The following is a 26,583-nucleotide window of genomic DNA, read 5'->3' on the forward strand; positions in this document are numbered from 1 at the left end:
TGCATTGCTTATAAAAAAAGAATTTGTCTAAGATAGAGAATATACATCGTTCTTATAGCACTTGGGAAGTGGTGTGAGGTATAATACGTATGTATAGCTAATAGAGGTATAACTTGGAAGGCTTATGGATACCTCTATCCACACTCTCAGTCTGAACATCTCGGCTTTGAATCCTGGCAAAATATGATAGAAGAACCTGTGCAGCACTTATTAGCCGTTCAAATGAAACCGTAATCTAATAAAATCAGATACTATAGCTGGTGTAACTGTTCGCTCTCCTCTTCAAAACACTTGGGGAGATGAAAGTTATTACCTTGGGACACACGAATATCAAATAAACTATATGTGGCTTGCCCGCAAATTGCCACGCGAATAGAAACAATTAACATTCCATGGTTTCCCATTTCTCTATGTGATGTTTGGGCGCCAGGGTTACAGTTTTAAACAAAACTGTAAACCAAAATTTATGTTTACTAGCATAGAGACTTATACTTAAATCACAGGGGTAGGATTTTGAATAATTAACCATTAAGTATCGCTTAAGAAAGAAAATTAACGCAATATAAATACAAATGAACTTATTATACAAATAATTAGATGAATCGGAAAAGTTCCTTAAAGCGTGGAGGGATTTAGAATTTACGTTATTCAAATTAATATTGCTTGCTTTATCTAATTGGAGCTCACCAATTGCAGTTTCCGTTGAAGTCATCTGGTTTCCGTGGTACTCGTTCTCTTCTTCTCGATGTAGAATTGGCTCCATGGACATCCTTCCTTCTCTGATGTGGTACGGGCTATCTGGACTAGCACTCCCTATTTGCCTAGTCTTTAAGTTAGACATTGGTCCTGTACTTGTAAAAACTGATCAGCGTTGATCGTATGAGGAGAAAATTCAGAGATATGAATTTTTCCATGTTAGTAAAACCTCAATCCAACTGAGCTATACTATTTATACGGTACAGACTTGTACCAAATTCCATGGACTTGAACTAAACATAGTTCTTCGTCCAGAAGATTTACTGAATATAACACAAGCCGTAAGCTTGTTTCGTCTCACGCAGATCCGATAACATGACCGCAGCTGAGTAAAATGTAGAAGCGACAACACACTGTACAAAATAACTATATCTCTGAGAGACCACACACTGTCTCAAAATCAATAACGTCGTTCCAAGTAGATGTTCACAGTTCACAGTTCACAGTTGTAATAGTAGGTAGTTAGGTAGTTAGGTCCCGTTCTCGTGTTGAGAGTCTCTTTATATCCGGGCTCACCCCCACTCTTGGTAACAGTTCAATCTCAAAACTCATATACAACGAAGTATCTGATTCGTAGATCGCATTATCATCTCCCTCTTCTTTCTTCTTGACAAGACCAGTAGGCGTGGCGATGATGTAGTCTGCTGGTATGCAAGCCTCGCGCGCGGGTCACTGTTTACTGCCTTGCTCATGAGTTTAACCCAAGTGAGTCACGCAATTTCCCCGCTCAAGAATAACCTTTTCCGAATACACAAGTATGAGATGAAATGATAACAACTATGTCTCAACATATTGACCATATTTACAGTACATAATGAATTCCGAGCTATAATATGAATAATAAGTTAAATAATAAATGATGTTCTAATATATACAATGTGATTCAAAAAGCCTTATTAGAAATGATTGACGTATAATAAATATGTTATTACGAATAATTGCCGATGGCGGATAAACTTGATATCAAATGATATGACGTAAAATGATAGTATAATAAATTAGTTTGGCTGGTGAAGCCTGGACGGTTACATTGGTTACAACGGTTAAATTAATACATACGCGTTACAGCTATCCAAATATCACGAATGGCGTGACTCTCTTGAAGACATATACATATTTATAAAATTATACATGATTTATAAAATGACACATGATTTACAAAGTGATACAAGATAACTCAAGCCCAGCTTAATCCAAAAATAATATGAAGTGATTAGAAGGTCGATCTATCGATTCCCTAATGGGGGCGGCTATCGGGTGGATTGTCTCTCTTGCGTAACAAAAGAGAAACTGATGCACTATATGAGTGTCTCACGGATGAACAGAATATTCGGAGCTGATACGACAAACCGTTTCCTTAGGTCAGTTTGGGAAATGTGTCTGGCCGTTGACCGCAGTGTGGTGTGACCTTATAAAGGAGGCGATATCATTACAAGGTTATGGGAAAATTAGTCAGTTCCGGAGAAATATGGCCATTTATTGAGGTGTCTGCTAATTGTAGGTGGCCGTTCAGGCATGTTCCACTATATTTAAGCTACATTCTGTGAAACTCCCGTATTGCAGCCAAACAGTCATGATATTTGTTAATTGAAGATGAGGCCAAACATATACCATATGCTGTACTTTGACTGTGTTGATCGATTCAGTTTGTCACTCAGGAGATATAAATAGGCGTTCTTTTATTTATTTCTACAATCTGCTTTACGTCATACCGATACACGGCGATGGGATAGGAAACGGCTAGGGGTGGGAAGCAAGTGACCGTGACCGTAATTAAGGTACAACCCCAGAATTCGCTTGGTTTTAAATTCAGGAGGAATTTGAATATTAGTCAGAAGTAAGGAGCTACGAAAAAGTTGGTATGTCTTATTTGGGAAATAACATGAAAGCGTTTTACTTTAAATTATCAATTTTATTCTCAGATAAATTAAAGATATGCGTCGTGCATATGCACGACACCATTAATAATAAATACAATACAAAAACAATGAGATCAATAAAGCAATTACACTGTAACAGGAAGCTTACATTAAATACAATTTAATTTTATGACCTTCACAAATGTATCCATATTGGTACAGTGTCTAGGCTTGCTACTTCAGGACTTATTGTAAATGAAAATATTTAAGTAACTTTATCTGTGTCATTCACTTACAAACTTTCAAATCAAAAATATTTGAACAGCGTATTCTTTTTATGCTATGTATGTTCTTTACCAGTGATTACATGAGGAAGTAAATAGAATACAGGCTCTCATCTGAATAAACATTTAGAATGATAAATCAACCACACTGAAAGAGTGTATCACAAACGAAGTGGAATAAGGAAATACCTCTCTAAATTCAACATAACCTCCTCATATGGTATTGTAATCTCATTGTTCGTCGTAAGTGTACTCTTTTGTTTTCTTACACCTGACATGTGTTGAATAAGGTAATAATCAGTCAATAAGTATGTATGTAACCTTGTACTGTACGCCTCAGTGTGTAACATTGATCGTTTGGTGAAAGATTTATTGCATATATTTCAATCAAAATCAAAATCTCAAAATAAAATATTTTCACTGCACTTAAGTTGGTGAACTGTCAAACTTTACCTCGAAATTCACTCAGCTTACCATTTTGTAGAGTTTTTCCAGTTCTTATACCCTCGCCCTACATGCGTTATATCCCACAAACCCTGGTACTTTTCTTGTCTGTACATTATTTTACCCCATCACTTCTAATTACCAATCGCCGCTACGATAAAAATAATACAAAGAGGAAATATATAAATAACAATATATAAAAGAAAACCCATCAACACAACATATACACGATGACTCACACACCTCAGTTATATATGCCTAGGAACGGCGAGCAGATTTAAATGTATGAGAGGAAGTAAAGTTCCGAATATCCGTTGGGAGTGTATTCCAGAGTCTCGATGCAGTAACCTTAAAAGAATGATTGTAGTTAATGTTCGATTTTATAGAATTTCAAATAGTGAAACAGAGTATTGTTTTGTTAGTATTTTAAATATTCAATAAGAATACAAGTCCAAAGTTAATAGTAGTCCAAAATTTATTTCCTTGACTAAAGGAGCAATATAACGTCAATTGAGTCCTGAATTCCTTCGGAAGAGTGGAAGGTAAAGGCTTCCGCAACTTCTAATCTCAATAGCACTATTAAGTACCTAGGTGTTAATATAAGAAAATAGCTTAATTTGAGTAATCACATTAACAAAGGTTAGACATCACTTCATATTGATATGAGGGTGTTTAGTGCTTGTAGTAAAGACGTGAAGGAGACGTGAAGGATGGGTCTGGAAAATCGCTGGTAGGAGTATGATTCCATAACTGGAAAGTATCCAAAAGGAAGGAGCGCGAGTTGTTTTGGGTGATTTCCGACAAAAGAGTAGTGGTATGAAAAGGTTGCAAACTTATGGCTGAGAAGGCTTGGGAGTTAGGAGACGAGCTGCTCGACTAAGCGTTATGTTCCGAGCTGGCAGCGGAGAGATGGCGAGGAATGTCCTTACCAGACGAACACGTCTTAAAAAGTAGGAAATTGAAAATGAAGATAAAGTTGGTATTCAAATAGACAAACTGGGGCAAATATCTTTTAATGCAGAGGATTCAGGGACTAGAGGAATTTGTCAAGGAAGATGTTCGATAAATTTCCAAATTCTTTGAAATCATTTAAAAGTTACTAGGCAAATAACGGATAGGTATTGATTAAGAGATTGATTGATTGTTTGAATGAATGCCTAATTGATTGATTGATTGATAGATAGATAGATGGATAGATAGGTTGATTGATTGATTGATTGATTGATTGATTGATCGATCGATTGATTGATTGACGATTGATTGATTGATTGATTAATTGATTGATTGATTGATTGATTGATTAATTGATTGATTGATCGATTGATTGATTGACTGTTTGAAGTTGCACCCAGAAAATAACCTACAACTCATTTCTGGTGCAGGCTGAGTAAACACCACCTGTCACTCCAGAAGTGAAGACTCATTTCTAATCTGTTCGACTTCCTGACAAGTAATCGAACCCATGACCTTCCGCTGAACAAAGCACTCCTTTATCACCCTGGCCGCCAATCTCCGCACCCCACACTTCCACTCATCTCGTCTAATTAATGGTGGATATCATGAGGAAATTTCAATTCCACGAAAACAATATTGTCGAGGTGGTGATAAGAGGGACATTCTACCTTCTGAGAATCCTTCCTTCTTGATAAGCAATAGTCAATACTTGTTAATTACAATGTGTTTAATAGCACATCCTTTGAGTGTCAGTTTCCTTGACAGCCTTTTCATACTCAACGACCTCATGCGTACGTTAATTCCAAATTTAAATTGAAAAACAATCATTTTGTCACGATAACTGAAAAGTCATAATTACGAGGCTACTGATGGTTGTGTGAATGTATGTAATTGTGTAGGTTCTACTGCTGGCCTCATTTTTGTTTTCTTCTCAGAAAGATATTTCGGCCAAGTCAGGAGGCACAGATGCAAATAATTTACAATAATATTTACATACCATTTGTTCGGAATCAACAGGACCGAGCTCGATAAGTGCAGTCGCTTAAGTGCGGCCAGTATCCAGTATTCGGGAGATAGTGGGTTCGAACCCCACTGTCGGCAGCCCTGAAGATGGTTTTCCGTGTTTCACATTTTCTCACCAGGAAAATGCTGGGGCTGTACCTTAATTAAGACCATGGCTGCTTTCTTCTCATTCCTAACCCTTTCTTGTCCTAACGTCGCCATAAGATCTATCTGTGTCGGAGCGACGTAAAGCAACTTGCAAAAAAGAGAAACACCAGGAACAGGGAATATAAACGTTACGGTGTTGGTCGTACTGATAAATAATATGAAAAATACAATTCGATATCTCGCACGTTTGTCATCATATCAGATGCTGAATTTAACCAATCAACTCTCTTCTTGAGTGAATTCAAATGAACTTTTAGAGGCGGTGTTGCCAAATCTACCATTGGTTTTAAAACCGCATTTAGAGCACGAACTGAAGAACCTCTCTCTAGGGGGGGGGGGGGAATCGGAAGATCGGCCTGCGAGCTGACAATATCGCACCGTAGCAACATAACCGTGACACCAGCTGAAACCCACGTTGCGTTTGACTTTCCTGCTAATTTCTCGGCATCGGCAGCTGAAAGCCAAACGGTCACTTTCGGAAATATTAGTCAAGCAGACGTGCAGTATGCGAACAGTGGACTTCGACTCGAACTGCAGTACCGGTGCCTATTCTGCGACTGGTACCCACAAACCGGTTTTAAGCCACGTGCAGAATAAGCAACTCGCCAGACCCCATGGCACTAGAGCACTGAAGGGCCTTGGTCTACCAAGTGACCGCTGCTCAGCCGGAAGGCCTGCAGATTACGAGGTGTCGTGTGGTCAGCACGACGAAACCTCATGACCCTTATTCTTGGCTTCCTAGACCGGGGCAGATTAAGCAACACCAACTGGCAAATCTCATTTGAATAAATCTTCGAAAGGATGTGATTGACTTACTACAACAGGTAACAATATGTCGGTTTTTTTTCAAATTATTTACCGGTATGACCAATACTCTGCAACTCGAATACCCCGTTGATGTTGTTTACGACACCACCCTGTATGTTATACAATACTTATTAATATTATTGCAAGTATGTAGTTATTAAATAGTAATAGGCATGCGTGCACGCATACTGCATATAAATTCCCCTCGGAAGCTAACGAAGCATTTCAGCTCGCAATTATTGCTTAGAGATCTGTGAAATCACGCCTCGCCACTGAGCTAAATTTTGCACATCTATTTCAATATTTGGACGTATATTTTCGTGAACGGTTGGAAATGGAGTTCATGATTCATTTCAGGGGAAATATGAACATGACGAGTTTTGTAACTGGAAGACTTAGTTCCAAGAAACAGTTATTCATAAATAAAAAGAAATAGTGGTTCCTAGTTCTATTCGTTTATTTCTAGTAATCAATTTCAGTCAACTCGTGTCATTAACACACAAATTTTGTAGGCTTTCTGCAGTAATTGACTCTGAAGCCACAGAATGATATACAGCGTCCTCACGCCGATTAATTCCAAGATATTTTTGGAGAAACAAACAACCAGATATGAAACCCACCACTACACCCACAATGAATCCCAAACTTAGCATCAACATTACGGCAGAAGCAACACTTTGACCACTGGAGTATTGTTTCTCACTTTTAGAATCACCAATGGCGGGCTGCGTGGCTGTGGCGTCCGTTGTTGTGGAAATGTCTTCTGTTCCTTCAGGTGGAGTAACATCCTCCAAAACAATCCATGATCCCTTCTCTGGACCACAAGAGGCAGAGCAGTTTATATTTCTGTCCAGACACAACAACCAAAGCGGACGGAGTTGATAATCACAGGTGAAGGGATTATTGGACATATTCAAAGATTGAAGTGTCTTCATCTTGGAGAACACTTTAACATCGATGAACTGAAGCTTATTATTTGAAATGTCCAAAGTATTTAAGTGAAGGGAGTGAGAAAATACTTTTAGAGGAAGCCGTGTGAATCCACACGCCACTAGAGCTAATGTTTTTAACGAAGGGGCAGACAACAGAGGAACATCACTAGGTATAACTAAGGGGTTTCCAGATAAGTTCAATGTTGTTAATTTTATGTTGTGAAGGAATGAGTCCCTCTCTATCGTGACTATTTCATTATTTTGAAGCAGCAATGTTGTGAGTTCCTGAAGTCCAATGAAGGCATCACGACTGATTAGTTTAATGTTATTATAGCTAAGATCTATATAATTAAGGCTTTTCATTTCTTGAAATGAATCATTTCCAATGTGGGAGATAAAACATGACTTCATTTCCAGTTCCTGTAAGACTGGCGCTTTAAGGAACGGGCCTGAATCCGGAAAGTCTATGGGGTTTCCACTGAGGACCAATTTCCATATATAAGTCTCGTCAAAGGTGTTTATTTCAATAGAGCTAATGGAGTTATTTTTCAGTTGAAGTCGACGTAAATCACGGAAGATATTTATTGTTGCAGTATCGAAGTGTGTAATATTATTGTTGTTAAGTTGAAGCTCTTCTAGGTTAGTTAATCTTTCCAATATCCTCTTTGGAAGTTCAGTTAAATTGCAGCCATTCAAATTTAACATTTCCAAGCTATTACGGTGCGGAAATGATATTTTCTTGAGATCGAAGACTGTTCCGCTGAAGTCTAGCTTCTCTAGTGCTGACGGAAAGCTTCCTTCTATGGATAAAACTTGAGAGTTGTTTCTTATAACAAATACTTTGATAAATTCTTTATCGTCGAGTATAGTTAAATTAAAATCTTGTAAATTGTTTGAGCTCAAGTCTAATGTCAACAGATTTGGAACTCGGGAAAATGTTATCTCTGAAACATGTTGTAAATTACATGCAGCTAGTCGTATAATTAATGGACTGTCACTGATAAGAAAAGCGTTATCTGTGGGGACGCTCAGCATATTATAACTCAAATCTAGGAAAAGTAACTTATCATTGTTTATAAATGTTTCAGGATGCAGGTAAGTAATCTTATTTTTGCTCATATCTAAAGCGGTCAACCATATCAATCTTGCAAAAGCACCAGATTCAACTTCACTTATTTGATTCTGTTCTAAATCGATGGCGACCAAATTGTCCATATTGTAGAAACTAAGATTAGTGATGACTGATATATTATTGGAAACTAACTGCATTACGGATATCCTATCATTTTCCCACATGTCATCTTCTGAAGGAACTTCGCTGAGTCCCAAATTGCTGCAAGTAGCACGTATCCTGTAGCTATATACTAGTGCCGTCTGACTGCAGATACATCCACTTGGACAGCCCTGAACGAGCGTGGTGGAAATAGCAATTGCGGCGACCCACAGCACGAGTCTTCCCACCTCCATGATGCCTGAAACAGATTAAATACGGAATGTATACAACAAGCTGTACTGGAGGATTATGTGACTGTTGGTAGGTCATTACAGACAATCCAAGGCATTTATATTAGTACTCTGTCAGTAGCTACAATGTATGTCAGAATTAGTTCTTGGCTCAGATTAGTTACAGGGGTTGTATAAGGCTCTATTCTTTCACCTTTGTTGTTCATAGTACCATTACCTCGGTGATGTTCACGCCGTACTGTAGCTCTGATGACGTAACGCACAGAGGCTAACAGTTTCCATCCGACGAACACAATGCAAGCATATGATTCATAAGTGCCTTTTAAGAAATATTTACGAATTTTGCCCATGAAATTCCCTGAGCATAAAGAAAGTTTCCATAAACAATCTAAAAATTAACATAGGTCTACTATTTATGTAACTTGGAGAAATCATCACAGAGAAATTAAACTAGAAAGAAACATACACAAATAGAACTAACAAAATGAAAATAATATAAATTTCTAAACTGTTCAATGTACAATAAGATATGCCTGTCAATAGATACTAAGATCCAATACTATAGAACCATAACCCTCCCGTAAGCCACTTACGCGTGTGAAACCCTGTTCCACAATTATAGGGGAAAATGAGTGGGTAGGATATTTTACAGGTTTTTTTGGGTGGGAGGGGAGACTGTCACGGGGATATGGGCAAGACTTATATTGTAAGAGGATTACAAGTAGGAGAACAGTTACTAGATGAAGAGATAACAAGACAGGAAGCAATTACTGTGTTAAGTAAAGCAAAAACTAAAAGAGCGGGTGGGGCGAACGATATTACTAACAGGTTATGGGAGGAAGTAGGGGCAAATGAATCGATGTTGAAGGTGATGGTTAAATTTTTTAACAAGATATGGGAAACGGCGAAATTTCCTAGCGAGCGGAGAAGAGAGTATTATGTCCTATATACAAGAATAAAGGGAGTCGAAGTGATCCAAATAATTATAGAGGAATAACACTCCTTGACTCGTTGTCGAAGATACATACAGGAATTCTAGCCAATATGATTAAAAATTGGGCAGAGAAGTATGGAAGGATATCGGAGTATCTAAATGGGTTTAGAAAAGAGAGAAGTACGATGGATAATGTATGGATTATGCATACTTTAATTACGAAGCATGTGAAGATAGCAGGGATGAGATTATATGTAGCAGCAATAGATTTAGAGAAAGCCTTCGTTGCAATGAATAGGGAGGCGCTATTTACTAGATTAAGGGATATTGGGTTATCGAAGAAAATGAGGATGACAATAGAAGGAATATATGAGAAAGTAATGGTGATGATTAAATTATAGAGGGGTGGGCTGAGTAAGTGTATTGAATGTACGAGGGGTGTGAGACAAGGTTGTAAGCTGTCACCGATATTATTTTTATTGTTTATAAATAATATGTTAGACAGACATGGAGGTGAGGGATGGCTATGTCCTTGGATACGGAAACGGGAGATATCGGGACTGGTATTTGCTCCACCCACATCCCCCACTCGAACGACCATGGAGTACCTACCGGGAGAAATACTTGTCCGGCCTCCGCATTGTCCAGCAGAAAAGCAGACACTGTGCGTAATTTATATTGTTGTGTTCGATGATTTCATATAATATTTCTGTGCGTTCACTGTAAATAAGTAATTTAGATCATTGTATATTTAAATACAGTAAGTTTTTTGGTGACATAGTGAATTTATGCCCTTCAAATGGAAATTTAAGTACCAAGCAAGTTGGCCGTGCGGCTGCGAGCTTGCATTCGGGAGATAATGTGTTCGAAACTCATCGTCAGCAATCCTGAAGATGGTTTTCCATGTTTTCTCATTTTCACACCAGGCAAATGCTGGGGCTGTACCTTAATTACGGCCGCTACCTTCTCAATCCTAACCCTTTCACAACTTTCTGTCGCCCGAAACCTTTGATGTGTTAGTGAAAATTTAAAACAGTAGCAAAAAAAGAAGTAGAGTTTATAAGTGCCAAAAAGTACCAAATGCATCCGTTTTCTTGAACATTTCTTAGCCTATAAACATTTTAACAGAAATACTTTGCATTTACTCTATCGAATCATAGAATTAATATTAATTTGAAATTTACATTCTGAGTGTTTTTTTCCAGGTCCTGTAAAATTTTTATTTTATATTTGGTACCCTTTGGAAAATAAGCTTCTCATATGGACTTGAACTACTTTCACGGCCGGATGTCCTTCATGACACCAACTCTATGTGGAGGGATGTATTCACGATGCAACCTTCCCCGTACAGACTGGCATTCGGATAAACTTACGTATTCATTTATTTACTTTTCTGGCCAAGTCTGTGGGCCCCAAAAACTCCGGGTCCACCTGCATTGCAGGCCCTATTGTTACGCCATTACCTCGAAGAGAGTCATTTAACCAAATGCACTATAGAGAATACGTGCCACTTTGCGAGATATCGCAAGACTTGGATTGCCAGCGCACCTAGCGGGACGGCCTTGAAAGCGAGTGTAGTAGTACACAATACATTATAGATCATGCCTAAAGTGTCAGGTTCCAAGTCGTCTTTAATTAAAAAGTGGTTACAGGACATTTTCCGTTTCAAATCGGATAGTAAAATTATATTCTGTGATGTTTGCCGAGAAGAGGTGAGTAAAACTTCTTTTAGATTTCCCCATAAGGAGTTATTATCACTTTAGTAAAATAAATTGGTATTTTAATTAATGTATATTAAACTACGTAAAATTGAATTGAAGCTGCATAAAAATATTTTATAATCTATTCGAGAGTCTATTTTAGGCAGCTAAAATAACATTTAAGTATCTGAAAATCCGAGGTCTAGTAATCAGTATCGCATGTTTCTGTGGTGGATGGATGTGTAGTGCGTCGTATGAATATGAAGAGAAACGTGTTGGAACAAACACCCAGTCCCTGAGCCTAATTAGACTAATTTTACGCGATTAAAATCCCCGATCCGGCCGGGAATCGAATTCCGAATCTTCTGAACTGAAGGCCTCAACGGTGACTATTAAGCCAAGGATTCGGACAAAATGAAAACATGATTAAATTTCATTATTTCTATCAGTATTAACAACGAACTTTCGTAGTAGAACAAAGCAATAATCATTATTTAGTTTCAATATTTGTGTACCGGAGGTACACCTCCGTTCATTTGAACTGTGCGCCTTCCAGAAGGCCATCTGTGTTGGGAAACGTAAACTGCGTATATGAAGAAGTTTTGGCCCTTTAATCCTTAGATGTCTCTATTATCAACCTATGTGCCCCCTCTGGCGGGAGGATGGACAATTATTTTTAAGGGAATGTTCTATTTTCAAGATTTGTGGACCTGAAGTGTTTGTAGATTGCTTTATGTGAGCGAAGGTTACTAGCACTTCAATCACTTTCTTCGTCATTAAGTTATTAACCAATCAGAAATTTCTGTAAATATTTTTGCAGCCAATTAAAATTAGGGGTGTATACAGGTATTCAGCCTAGAAGTGCGGGAACTTTACCATCTGCTATAAGGTGGCGCTATTGGGCCATTTTGTCATCTTCGTCGCTCCAGTCTCAGAGTGCATACGGTGTAAGTGGAGGCACGGGAAGCCTTGTCCGTCGTTGGAAGGCCCACCAGCTCAAGGTATTGGCAAACATGTGATACCTCCAGGAAGTTAACTTGAGGGGAAAGTTTCAAACTTCTTTCGTAATGTATCTCCTTTTAAATATAAATTTTCAGGCAAGTCTAATGGCTCTATTCAAATTTCTGCTGGGAAATACCTAACTTAGGGAATAAAAAGCGTTCACCCTCTATTAATTCCCATTCAACTTGGTATGGGGGTGACTACGATTTTCTAAAACTCTTAATTCTTCAAACCATTTTGGAACTTAGTATTTCGCCATCTAGTCACCCTCTGTAGTATGGGCTTAGCCTCTGTAACTTCGAGCCATAAGCCCACATAGGGTTTTAAGTGTACTTCAAAAGGAGAGCAAGTGTTTTGCCTCCTAGCATTTTGTTCATGACCGATTATATTAAACATTTTTTTGTACATTTAGGCCATTTAGAATGGACAATTATTGCCCCTGTTTAAATTCTAGTTATTTATACACAAGTGTGGATCAGACTGTCATGCAGAAAGGCAGTAAACACTGTTTTCGAAGTTAGCTGGTGTAAATTTGGATAAGAAATTGGTGCCTCGGAGAGGCTGTATTGTATTAATGTTTGAAACTCAAATTACTACACAATGTGAGTGAGTGGAGCGAAAGTGCTCTTTGAAATAGTATAACTTTGGAGCTACAAGCTCGTTCTTTGCGAATTATTGTGTACCTGAATTTTGACTTTAAGTCATTCTTGTTATATAAGCTAACAAGATCAGCATTATTCTATTTAACTGTTATTTGTTGTTGTTCATTCATATTATTTATCAATATTAAATTCAGAATAAAAGAAAGAAAAGAAATAAAATTTCAACTTTTTTTAAATATTATGTTTTCATCTTTTCTCTGTCCACCCATTCAAGCTTGCACCTTCTTACACCATTGGAAACCACGATATTTGCGTAACAATTTCTATCAATTTTAAATTTCAATTTTTATAGTTTAAGGTCGGACCGCCAGGTCTGCTACTGTCAACAGGTTTCTAAGTTTAGTACGGGAGAATACGGAAGTATCCAATATTATCTATAGTATATTTAATTTAACACAAGTATGCCAATTTATTACCGCTATATTGTGAACGATCAACATGAAGATGCGTGTCGGTGATGTCATTTATAAACAATCGCTGATCAGACCCGTGCGAAGTTCTCGATCGAAATGCAGAGTCCATAGGCTCGTATCCAGTTCGAACCAGCTTAGTTACAGTAAGATATATATCACTAACTTAGAACTAGGTCTTGGCGGAAGCCAACAAGAGTCGTATACCGCAGACATTATCTCCACGACTATTAAAGCCCACCTCTTCACTTCACCTCCGATTTCACCGGCCTAACAACAGTTCAGAAAATCATTCATTTTCTACCATGTGCAAATTTAATAGAAACTCTACTGGAATTTAAAAACAAAATTCATCTGTTTACCCTTCAGGGTTGGTCTTTCCTTCTGACTCAGCGAGGGATCCCACCTCTACCGCCTCAATGGCAGTGTCCCGCGGGATGAGACATTTGGTGGGGTACAACTAGGTAGGAGGACCAGAACTTCGCCCAGGCGGCTTCACCTGCTTTGCTGAAGAGGATCCTTGTGGGGGATGAGAAGATTGGAAGGGATAGAGAAGGAAAAGGGAAGAAAGCAGCCACGGCTTTCAGTTAGGAGAAGAAGTGGGATACTACGGAAATCCTCCCCTGCGAACCATGTGATCTTGCCGCGCTGGGGAGGCTTGCGTGTCCCAATGAGGCAGACAGCCGAGCCGCAGGTACAACCTTATCCGAAGGGTATCTGTCGAGAAACCAGACTAACGAATGGTTCATCGAAAGGGGCGGGGAGTGGCAACTTTTTGGAAGATGCAAGAGTGACAGTCTGGATGAATGACTGATATGGCCTTGTAATAATACTCAACATAGCTTAGTTGTATTGATACTGCTACACGGCTGAAAGCAGCGGAAAACTACAGCCGTAAATAACTCCCGAGGACATGCAGTCTTTTTTGTGAATGATGTACTGATGATGGTTTCCTCAAGGATAAAATATTCCGGTGGGAAAATAGTCCCCATTTCGGACCTCCGGGTGGGGACTACACGAGAGGGGGCAATCATCAGGAAGATGGATACTGATATTCTGCGAGTCGGAGCGTGGAATGTTAGAAGTTTGAGTCGTTGTGGTAGGTTAGAGAATCTGAAAAGGGAGATGGATAGATAAAGTTAGATGTAGTTGGTATAAGTGAATTACGCTGGCAGGAAGAGCAGGATTTTTGGTCAGGTGACTACAGAATTGAAAATCCACAGCCTGTTTCCAGTCATTCGACAGTGTCAGGAATGGAATGAATGAAGCCCTCATCTAGTGGCGAGGATAGGAATTGTGCCGGATGCCGAAGTCTGTCGCACTCCCCTGGGGCAATGATAAATGACTGACAGATGAAACGAAATGTTAATGGAGAGTGTTGCTGGAATGAAAGATGACAGGGAAAACCGGAGTACCCGGAGAAAGACCTGTCCCGCCTTCGTTTTGTCCAGCACAAATCTCACATGGAGTGACCGGGATTTGAACCAGGTATCCAGCGGTGAGAGGCCGGTGCGCTGCCGCCTAATCCAGGGATGCGACTACCGAATTATCAACACAAAATCAAACATGGGAAATGCAGTAGTTGGTCTAATAATTAATAAAAAAATAGGGCAGCGGGTAAGCTACTATGACTAGCATAGTGAAAGGATTATTGTTGTCAAAATAGACACCAAACCAATGCCCATCACAATAGTGCAGTTCTACTGTATATGCCTACTAGTTCAGCAGATGATGAGGAAATTGAAAGAATGTATGAGGATATAGAAGTTATAATACAATATGTAAAAGAATCTTATTGTGATGGGAGCCTGGAATGGAATGGTAGGGCAAGGAGGAGAAGGTAATACAGTAGGAAAATTCGGATTGGGACAAAGGAATGAAAGAGGAAGCCGGCTGGTTGAATTATGCACTGGTCATAATTTAGTCCTAGCGGGTGAGTTGGCCGTGCGGTCAGGGGTGCGTAGCTGTGAGCTTGCATCCGGCAGATAGTGGGTTCGAGCCCCACTGTCGGCGGTCCTGAAGATGGCTTTCCGTGGTTTCCCATTTTCACACTAGGCTAATGCTGGGACTGTAGCTTAATATAGGCCACGGTGGCTTCCTTCCCACTTCTAGGCCTTTCCTATCCCATCGTCGTCATAACACCTATCTGTGCCAGTGCGACGTAAACAAATTGAAAAAAATACAATATATTCCTTGCTAATACTTGGTTCAAACACTACAAACGACGGCTGTTTACGTGGACGAGACCTGGAGACGCTGGAAGGTATCAAATAGACTGCATAATGATTAGGCAGAGAATTAGAAATCAGGTGTTGCACCGAAAAACTTTCTCAGAAGCAGACGTGGACTCTGACCACAACTTGTTGGTCATGATATGCCATCTGAAGTTGAACAAATTGAAGAAAGGCAGGAATACAAGGATATGGGATTTAGGCAAGTTGAAAGAACAGTGTGTGAGGGACTCTTTAAAGGAACATAAGCACAAGGACTAAATGAAAAGGCTGAACACAATAGAGAAAGATTGGACAGTCGTGAAGAATGAGGTTTCTAGGGTTGCTGAAGAAATGTTAGGATGAAAGGAAATATCAACTAAAATTCAATGAATAACTCAGGAGATACTAGACATGATCGATGAACGATAAAAGTACAAGAATTAAGAAGGCAGAAAGGAATACAGGCGATTAAAGAATGAAGTGGATAGAAAGAGAAAGACAGCTAAGGAATAATGGTTGAAGGAGAAGTGCAAGTATGTGAAAGTAGTATGGTCCCAGGAAAGGCAGATGCTGCATACAAAAAATCAAGGAAACCTTTGGGGGAAAGAAAACTAGGTGTATGAATATTACGAGCTCAGATGGAAGATTACTTAGAGGGAAAGAAGTCAAGGCATAAAGATGACAGTAACGTATCCAACAGGTGTATCAAGGTAAAGGCGTAGATGATATGGTTATAGAATCAGAAGAGGCTGCTGATGCTGATGAAATGGGAGACCCAATTTCGAGGTCAGAATCTGAAGAGCTTTGAGAGTCCTAAACAGAAATAAGGTACCTAGAATTGATGACATTTCCTCTGAATTACTGACTGCCTTAGGAGAAACTAGCATGGCGAGGTTATTCCACTTAGTGTGGATGAGACAGGAGAAGTGCAATCCGATTTTCGGCAGAATGTTGTTATACCTATTACCAAGAAAGCCCCGCACCATTAGTTTAGTATCTCTGGCCTGCAAAATTTTAACACGTATTATTTACAGAAGAATAGAGAGACAAGTTGAAAATGAGTTGGGAGAAGATCAATTAGGCTTCGGAAGAACTGTAGGAACACGTGAAACAATCATGACTTTACGTCTGATCTTAAAGGATCGAATTAAGAAGGCCATGCCCACATACATGGTTTTCTTAGACCTTGAAAAGGCATTTTATGTTGTTTGAGATTCTGAAGGCGATCGGGATCACATACCGAGAACGAAGAATTATCTACAATCTGTATAAAATCAGTCTGCAGTGATAAGAATCTAGGGTTTTGAAAAAGAAGCAGCAATCTGGAAAGGAGGGAGGCAAAGTTGAAGTTGTTTCTCCTCCTTTCAATGATTATATGTAACAGGCATTAAGGAAAATCAAAGAGGAATTTGGGAGGGGAATCTCAATCCAATGAGAGGACATCAAAACCCTGAGATTTGCTGATGATATTGTTATTTTATCTGAGACTGCAAGAAGATCTGGAGAAAATGTTGAATGGCATGGACAAAGTCTTGGGTAAGGAGTACAACATGAAACGAAATAAGTCCAAAACAAAAGTAATGGTGTGCAGTCGAACAAAGTAAGGCGATGGAGGAAATATTATATTAGGAAATTAAGCATTGAAGGAAGTAGACGAATATTGTTACTTGTGAATGAAAATAACAAACGATGGCAGAAGTAAGAAGGATGTAAAGTTCAGATTAGCACAAGGAAGTAAGAGCTTTCTTAAGAAGAGAAATTTGCTCACTTCGAACATTGATAGGAATTAGAAAGATGTTTTTGAAGACTTTTGTCTGGAACGTGGCGTTGTATGGAAGTGAAACATGAACGATAACTCGCTTAGAAACAAGGAGAGTAGAAGCTTTTGAAATGTGGTGTTAGAGAAGAATGCTGAAAATAAGATGGATAGATCAATACACGAATTAAGTCATCCTGAATCGAATCGGTGAGAGGAGATCGATTTGGCTAAATTTGACCAGAAGCAGAGATAGAATGAGGGGACACATCTTAAGACACCCAGAAATTGTTCAGTTGGTTTTTGAGGGAAATATGGGCGGTAAAAGCGGTAGGGGTAGACCAAGGTAAGAATATGACAAGCAGATTAGAGCAGATGTAGGGTGCAGCTGTCACGTAGAAATGATAATGTTAGCACAGGATAGGGTGGCGTGGAGGGCTGCATCAAATCAGTTTATGGACAACACCGCGTAAATCTACTTAGAGCATCACTGCGGCGTGAATCGAATCCCCTGTACTCAGCTGACTTCTTGAAGCTGAATGACACCGCTCCAGTCCTCGTGTCTCTTTCTAAACTTCGTGGCAGAGCCAAAAATCGAACTCGGGCCTCCAGGGGTGGCAACTAATCACACTAACCACCTCATCACAGAGGTGGACTACTATATTTTGGAAACATCTGAACCAACATCATGTTTATATTCCCCCTTTTATTTTGCAGGTGAGCCTTTTGCACAATCACTTTCACTATGTCTGCTCTTCTTGGTGGTTTTGAAATCGACATTCCAGGAGATATTTAACTTCAAAACAGCATACATTACCTACGAACAGCATTGAATAACAGAACGAGTCCACTGTTGAGAGCTCTTTAAAGCTAAGCAAAGTGCTATTTTGTGGATATTTGATGTAATCTAATATCAGAAGCAAGGTTCCATCTGTATTCGTCTTTATCATAAGCGACCTCTTTTCCCTGTGTTTAATCTACACTTTCCGCTTTAAGACTGAAGATCAGTCCAGGTGATTCTATGAGTATTGATGCCCGCCATTTTGATGGAGCCGGGAAACAGGGCCGATCTCTTCGAGGGATCTTATTTATTTATTTATTTATTTATTTATTTATTTATTTATTTATTTATTTATTTATTTATTTATTTATTTAATTACTTATTTAGCGTATGGCTTTTAGTGCCGGGAGTGTTCAGTTTACTAAAGGACAGGATTTCGGACCTCGTAATATCTATAATACACGGCACAGCGGGGATAGTGCTATCTCACAACTACAACCTGTGAATGTCATTTATAATCCAAATTTTTGTGTGTTTTAGCCTGCCTTCAATCATCCTACTCATAACTTAATGCATGAGAGTTCTCATCTTTGTCGCTACACATTTTTCATTTGCCTTTTGCTAACATTGTCTGTTGTTCGCAGCCCATACATATGGGAAGTTTATGGTTTAATAAATCATAAATCATATTTCTCATTCCTTCAGATCGAGTTGTCGTCAGTAAGAGTATCCGACCGAAAAACAAGATCAACTTCACCTGTAGATCTTCTGCATGTCAAAAGACACCAGACTGCTCACTTTCATGTTCCTTTTGCAGCCTGTTTTGGTCAACTCTTATTCTTCTTCCGACCCCGGTGGTATTTGTTTAGTGAGACCTGGCGAGTCCTTCGTGGACCTTAAATTTCTTTTGCGTATATATTGTATTTATTCTTCGAAGCGACAGAGATCTTTCATTTTCTCCTATCAATAATGGAAAGATAGGATGATTGCCTAGTTCTTTTTCGCCGTGAGCAGTAATCATAATTTCATTTAGGTGATGCTATTATTATTATTATTATTATTATTATTATTATTATTATTATTATTATTATTATTATTATTATTAGGGGCTACCTGACCGAGGCCGTAAAGGCGTGCTCGGTTCACCCGGAAGGACGTGGGTTTGATTCCCCGTTAAGAAGCCATGCAATTTAAGAAACGAGATTTCCACTTCCGGAGGTGCACATGGCACTGAGGTTCACTCAGCTTACACCAAAAATGAGTACCAGGTTAATTCCTGGGGGCAAACGCGGCCTGGCGTAGAGCTAACCACTCTACCCCACCAAGTGCCAAGGTTACGGATAGTGGAAGCCTTTACCTTCCACCTCTCCAGGGTCCTTCATTGCCTGTTCGGAGATGACATTATTATTATTATTATTATTATTATTATTATTATTATTATTATTATTATTATTTTCTTAATCCGTTTACACTCCAGGGTGGGTTTCTCCCTTGGACTCAGTGAAGGATCGTACCTCTACCATCTCAAGGGCAGTGTCCTGGAGCGAGAGACATTTGTTCGGTGATACAACTGAAGAGGAAGACCAGTTCCTCGTCCAGGGGACCTCATCTGCTATGCTGAACAGGAGCCTTGTTGGGGGATGGGAAGATCAGAAGGGATAGACAAGGAGGAAGGAACTGGCCGTGACCTTGAATTAGGTATAATCCCGGCATTTGCCTGGAGAAGTGGGAAAACACGGAAAACGACTTCGAGAATGGCCGAAGTGGATATCGAAGCCCCTGTACTCAGTTGACTTCCCGAGGTTGAGTGGACCGCGTTCCAATCCTTGTGGCAGAGCTGGGAGTCGAAGCCGGCCTCCGGGTGTGGCAGCTAATCGTGTTAACCGCTATACCACAGAAGCGGACTTCTTTTATTATTGCCGTGCTGAATGGCTCAGACGGTTGAGGCGCTGGCCTTCTCCCGCCAGCTTGGCAGGTTCTACCCTGGCTCAGTACGGCGATATTTGAAGGTGCTCAAATACAGTACGTCAGCCTGACATATAAAAGAACTCCTGCGGGACGAAATTCCGGCACCTCGGCGTCTCCGAATGACGTAAAAATATTATTATTATTATTATTATTATTATTATTATTATTATTATTATTATTATTATTATTATTATTATACTCTTCATGGGTGATCCTAAAACACATTTACAACAAAAGTATCACGTTAATATGGATATGGATAACACTGGGGAGTTATTTAGTTATAAAATGAAGGACGGAGATACTGTCTCTACTGTTTCGAAGGCCATTACGCCAATCAATAAACCAAAGAGCCACACATAAATTACAAAAAGCCCTTGTTGGAGAATATTGTATGCCGTAGAAGTGCAAAAATATTGCAAAAATAGACTGAAAAACTGTGAATAAAATAGCGTTAACACTCAACTCTGATATCAAGGTGTACAATGTTATATTTTCTTTATATGTTTTCAGTCACGTTACAGCTAAACTAAAATAAATCCCATAAAATTTGGACCATTTTATTTTTACAAAAATATAGGAAAAACACGTCCTCGATCATTTCTCTGCTATGCCAACTTTGCGTATAAAGAATTTAAAATCAGTAAACGAAGAAAATGTACATCAAAACTTAAAACATAAATTTCCATTTTGATGTACAAAATCCATGTTGGTTAGAGACATTTTTGCTTATCACAGGGTAAGCCACAATTTTTTCTAATTAAATAACTAAACATTTAGTAAGGCCACGTAAGGAGATGACGATGGAGGTGGTGATTATTCTTTTAAGAGGAAGTACAACTACTACACCATCCTCTATTAACATTAATCAGAGAGAAAAAAGGGAAGGGGTCCGACACTTCGAAACACGAAGGTACTGGCCAAAGAAAGACGAGGGCCACAAAGGGCGTGGAAATTAAGACCCCCCTCCCCACACCGTAGGCCTCGCAACCAAACAACATAGGGGTCGGAAATGAAGAAGAGTTGACCAGGGGAGGACGGATAGGACAGATGAAAGTAAGGAGCCTGGTACAAGTATGTGAAAGCAATGCCAGGACTCAGGGGAGGTTTGGCAGTCGTCTTACAGACGTATGATACCAGTTAAGGATAAATTGGGAAGTGATGAGATATTTATAGGGCGACTTTGAACTGGAGACCCATTTCTTTATGAATACATTTCTTGACAGTATTAGCGAATAATGTTTTTACGTGTGCGTAAATGGATTACATATTTTCATGAATATTTTTTAAAACACTTTCGTATAAACATATAAAATCGAATTGACACTGGGTTATTCAGTCATAACTTAACTGCTGTAAATAAGTTCACAGCAATACATTTTAACATGAAAATGAGGAATTATTTACACCTAGTTCAGATTCCTTTTTCCGCATTTCCTGCTAATTTGTGATTAGGTCTATTATTTTTTGTAAAAAAATCAGATTTTTTTTTTACTAATTTCGAGTTCAGTACAAACCTGAGCTTATCGATACTAAAACCTGTAGCCTACTGAGTTCCCAATATAGGTAATTTTAACGGAGGAATTGGATTATAAGGTAGGTATTAAGTGGTAGATGCATCAGCTGGGTGACTACAATATACCGATTATGAGGCGCCTGGAAATAGATTCCTTTGATGGGAATGCCACGTCTAATTAACAATATTTGTGTTATAGTTGATAGATATGTAAAGTACCTGCCGGGCTCAGTGGATCAAACGGTTGAGGCGCTGGCCTTCTGACCCCAACTTGGCGGGTTCAATCCTGGATCAGCCCGATGGTATTTGAAGGTGCTCAAATACGTTAGCCTCGTGTCGGTAGATTTACTGGCACGTAAAATAACTCCTGCGGCACGAAATTCTGGCACCTCGGCGTCTCCGAAAACCGTAAATGTAGGTAGTGGGTGTAAAGCCAATAATAATAATAATAATAATAATAATAATAATAATAATAATAATAATAATAATAATAATAATAATAATAATAATAATAATATATAATATATTATATATATTATATATATATTATATAATTCATTATTATTATTATTATTATTATTATTATTATTATTATTATTATTATTATTATTATTATTATTAAAGGTCGCTGAGTCAGACGTTGGACAAAATAATTTGTTTTATATGTTTTAATTTCATAAGTTCAGGTTTATATTAATATGACATAGCCATAGGGATTATAAACGGTGTTACCATCTCTAGCAACAAGTCGCTAGATTTGGAGTCTTATAAAATTTATTTAGCTACAGAATTTCAAAGATAGAGACTAGCGACTTTTATAGTGATTTCAGGAGCCATTTAGAGACAATTCTGCTGAATTTTAATTTATGACTTAAAAAATTTGGTGAGTCAAGTAGGCTAGTAAAACTAGCAATACGTTTCACATAATATCAGGGGCACATGATCCAATATATTAATCTATGCATTGCTAACTAATGGCGGCTGAATGCATGACTTTTTGCACTGTGAAGCATGAGTTCATAATATTTTTGTAAAGATTTTCAGAGACCGATCGTTCCAATCACACTTTTTGTAAGGGAATGGAGATAGATAATTATTTTTAATTTCCTTGTGAGGAGCTTGATGGCAACATTTGGATGTTCTGACCAGATGAGATTCAGCACTAAGCACGCATTCAATATTATTAGCCTTGCGGGAGATTATTTCAGTACATGGAATTACACATAGAATCGAATATATCGTAAACTAACTGGTAGAATGTGAATACCGCCCAGTTGACTGCTCTACTTGAAGATGGATTATGTATAGCGTTATCCGTTAGTCACATCAACAGCCAATCTCTCACATCAAATCTCAACACGGTAAGTCGAGGAACTCGGGTGAAGTTAGTACTTAGTAGCCTTCTAGCCTCGTAAAGTAACAGTCGGGATTTGAGACAATAAGTGCTATAATTCCCTTTCTATGTCCTAGAAATATCTTCTTTCTTTAAAAGGATAAGTCTGATATTCATAACAACTCCCCAATTAACAAACAAATGAGACTTTACAATAATTTTGCGTTGATATTTTTAATATGACAGGAATTACATTCACTTCTTCATGTAACACTGTGCTACGGAACGTAATTTAATAGATATGAAGAAATTTATAAAAGGAAAATGAGTATAAACATTGTAAACCATATTACTAAATGTATTAGATCCAAAGTGAAATATCCTGTTCCAATAATTGTTTCAAGTATTATATTCAATTATAAAAATTATTTAAATATATTTAATCAATATAATTGCTCACAAAGACAACAATGTAGGACATATAATCGATCCAACGGTCCACTTCGAATGCTTCGCGAGTCAACCTGACGTTGTTGATCGTGAGAAGAAGAACATATACGAGCCCACAGTTCCTTTATAAAGGAAAACACAAGCTAAAAACATCGAATTTATGGGCTTGCTAATCGGGAGTTGAGGAACGATACCTAGAAAATTCGTTGAGATTTTCAAGGCATTCCAGCTGCCAAAATCCTCGAGTATTGATATTAGAATTTCTGCCTTGAAATCATCAATAAGTATTTTTAGAAACCACCATCGCTTATTTGTTTTAACATTCAATAGACTTCTCTGTGTTTTTTCTCTGTTACACAGTATCAGTTGGTATTAAGTATATTTTATCTTTTAGGTAACCTCTAAATTGAGGAAGTGTTGCTATATAATAAATATATAATAGCTAATGTTTCTTTTCTTTTAACGTCTAAATGGCAATTGTAGTGAACATTGTAAGTGGGACTCAAGATCTGTTCTGTTCACAATAAATAAATAAATAAATAAATAAATAAATAAATAAATAAATAAATAAATAAATGAATAAATAAATAAATAAATAAATAAATAAAAATAAATAAATAAATAAATAAATAAATAAATAAATAAAATACCGCAGTACCCCTGTATTGTTTGTAGTTCTACGAATAAATTGTAACTGAATTATATTGGTTAGTACGATTTAGCGACTTTTAATTTCGAATTTGATGACTTTTGGCTAACACTAGTTGGCAACACTAATCATAAACATACTCTTCAGTGAAACCCATGGACGTTTTTAGTGCCGGGCTCGAAACATCGGAGATGGATTGTTTCTTCATGCTTATCATGAAGGGTTCTACAACTTCGGTCCCGGGAATTTTAGTCGTATCATGATCCCTTATGCCTTGGATAGAACTCCATTTTTCAGATTTAACGTCAATTTTTTACATTTTCCGTAATTAATTTACTGTTTTACACACTTATAAGACCGATAGAATCATGAAATTAGGCAGGCTCATTGGAACGTTTGTGGGCCACAAGTGACCAAATGCATGATTCTAGCACCCTGTAAACATGGAAAAACGAAAGTAATACGTAAACCCTGTCCTCCTAATCCAAGGTTCTAAACCAATCTACGGTCAACTCGAACAGATACGACAAAACATCAAATAACGGAAATATAGTGCCTTTCAACCACAATAAACCTGCCAAGTTTCAAGTATATAGCTCCCCATTACGTTAGGAAAATAATTTCTTATCTTGTGAGAATTCTCGTACCGTACATTCACGATTAATAGACGAGGTAGCGTTAAACGTTTCGACGTGGTGAAAATTACGTACGATTCTCACAAGATAAGAAATTATTTTCCTAACGTAATGGGGAGCTATATACTTGAAACTTGGCAGGTTTATTGTGGTTGAAAGGCACTATATTTCCGTTATTTGATGTTTTGTCGTATCTGTTCGAGTTGACCGTAGATTGGTTTAGAACCTTGGATTAGGAGGACGGGGTTTACGTATTACTTTCGTTTTTCCATGTTTACAGGGTGCTAGAATCATGCATTTGGTCACTTGTGGCCCACAAACGTTCCAATGAGCCTGCCTAACTTTATGATTCTATCGGTCTTATAAGTGTGTAAAACAGTAAATTAATTACGGAAAATGTAAAAAATTGACGTTAAATCTGAAAAATGGAGTTCTATCCAAGGCATAAGGGATCATGATACGACTAAAATTCCCGGGACCGAAGTTGTAGAACCCTTCATGATAGGATCCGAACGTCTTGTCCATTTGGCGGTACGACTTACAGTTTAGCCACCAAAATTCTCGAAACGTTACTTAGCACCATAATGAAATTTGCTTCCAGATTTTGTTAACTTCTGGAGATGAAAACGTTAAACAATTCAACTCCTTCGTATTTCTCCGTCGGTTGCAGGCCAAAGATGTAACTGCGGCAAATTTTAATTCTTTGGCGCACTGCAACATATCGTCCAAAATTTAGTTTAAGGCAAGGGAAGTAAAAATAACACAAAATCAACATATGGAACTTTTCCACAATACAGCCTATTTGCTATCATATTGTCAAATTTTAAGTTTCTAGCTCATGCCGAAGTGGGTAAACATTTATGCCAGCCAGTGAGCCAAACAGTTTTATATATATAGTATAGAGCCAGGCAATGTGCACGCTAAATAGTGCAGACTTTGGTTAGGAAATTTATTGTGGAAAATCGGTACGTCGTATCAAAGTATGGATTGCGCCATCAGACGACCCCTTTAGTCTTCTACATTACTGTCTTAGGCCTTTTCTAGTATCTTGCGTATTTATACCAAGGAAGGAGGTGAACATATCGATCCATGTCAAATTTCGACCGCTTTAAACAAGTTGAAAAAAGATTTTGCCAACTTAGCAGACACCTACACTCTTGAAACTTGGCACGCTGGACGACAATATAACGACCTACAATTTTGTATATATCATAAAATTTTACAATGTTTTTAGAAGAATGGAAGGGGCTTAATCCGTCTGAGCCTGCATCTGCCTACACCACTGACATTGATGAAAGAAGTTCGTGGAATTGTAAAGCGTCCATGTTTGGTATTACTAGAAGTATCAGCGACGTGCTTTATTCACACCCATCACCACGTAACATATGGGTGAATGGGAAGAATACTGTGTAAATATTTTGTGTAAAATTCGATAGGAATAACATGGAACTTCAAGATGAATCGAAAAGAACACTTCAATGACTTCACGAGAATTAACTTAAGAATAATCCAGAAAATTACCTTGCCAACGAAGACACACAGGCACGCACGCACACACTTTCCACAAACGAATGTTCTCTCTTCATTGACTCTTGTTGCACTGAGTGTTATCTCAAATAGAAACCTTAACACTGGTACTCGTATCCTACTGATAACAGCTGACGCCAAGAAGCCTGTTACAGATACAGTGCCAGTTAATTCCACAAATTATTATCTCAACAGCATTCTTCACTTTAGTCGGAAGCACATTGAGAAGCAGTTGGCCACAGAGCCCTGGAGAGTGTAGCGCTGACGAAACTGCGAGGTCCATGCGATCGCACGTTGACACTCAGAGTTTCGTCGGATTTAGGAAAGAATTAATGTTTTTTTCCTCCTTTTCCAAGCCTTCGTTCCTTCAGACGGTT

General features: G+C 38.3%; 1 protein-coding gene across 1 annotated transcript; it reads right to left on the bottom strand.

The window, feature by feature from the left end:
- Positions 1 to 2,647: 2,647 nt before the first annotated feature.
- Positions 2,648 to 26,303, bottom strand: LOC136881216 (leucine-rich repeat-containing protein 15). Its single transcript, XM_067153942.2, has 2 exons — positions 26,201 to 26,303; positions 2,648 to 8,678 (listed from the first exon to the last, which is right to left on the bottom strand). The coding sequence occupies exon 2, from the start codon at positions 8,671 to 8,673 to the stop codon at positions 6,754 to 6,756; it is 1,920 nt and encodes a 639-aa protein (XP_067010043.2). The 5' UTR covers positions 8,674 to 8,678; positions 26,201 to 26,303; the 3' UTR covers positions 2,648 to 6,753.
- Positions 26,304 to 26,583: the final 280 nt, after the last annotated feature.

The sequence above is a fragment of the Anabrus simplex genome, chromosome 9, assembly GCF_040414725.1.
Source record: "Anabrus simplex isolate iqAnaSimp1 chromosome 9, ASM4041472v1, whole genome shotgun sequence".
Classification (NCBI taxonomy): Eukaryota; Metazoa; Arthropoda; class Insecta; order Orthoptera; family Tettigoniidae; genus Anabrus; species Anabrus simplex.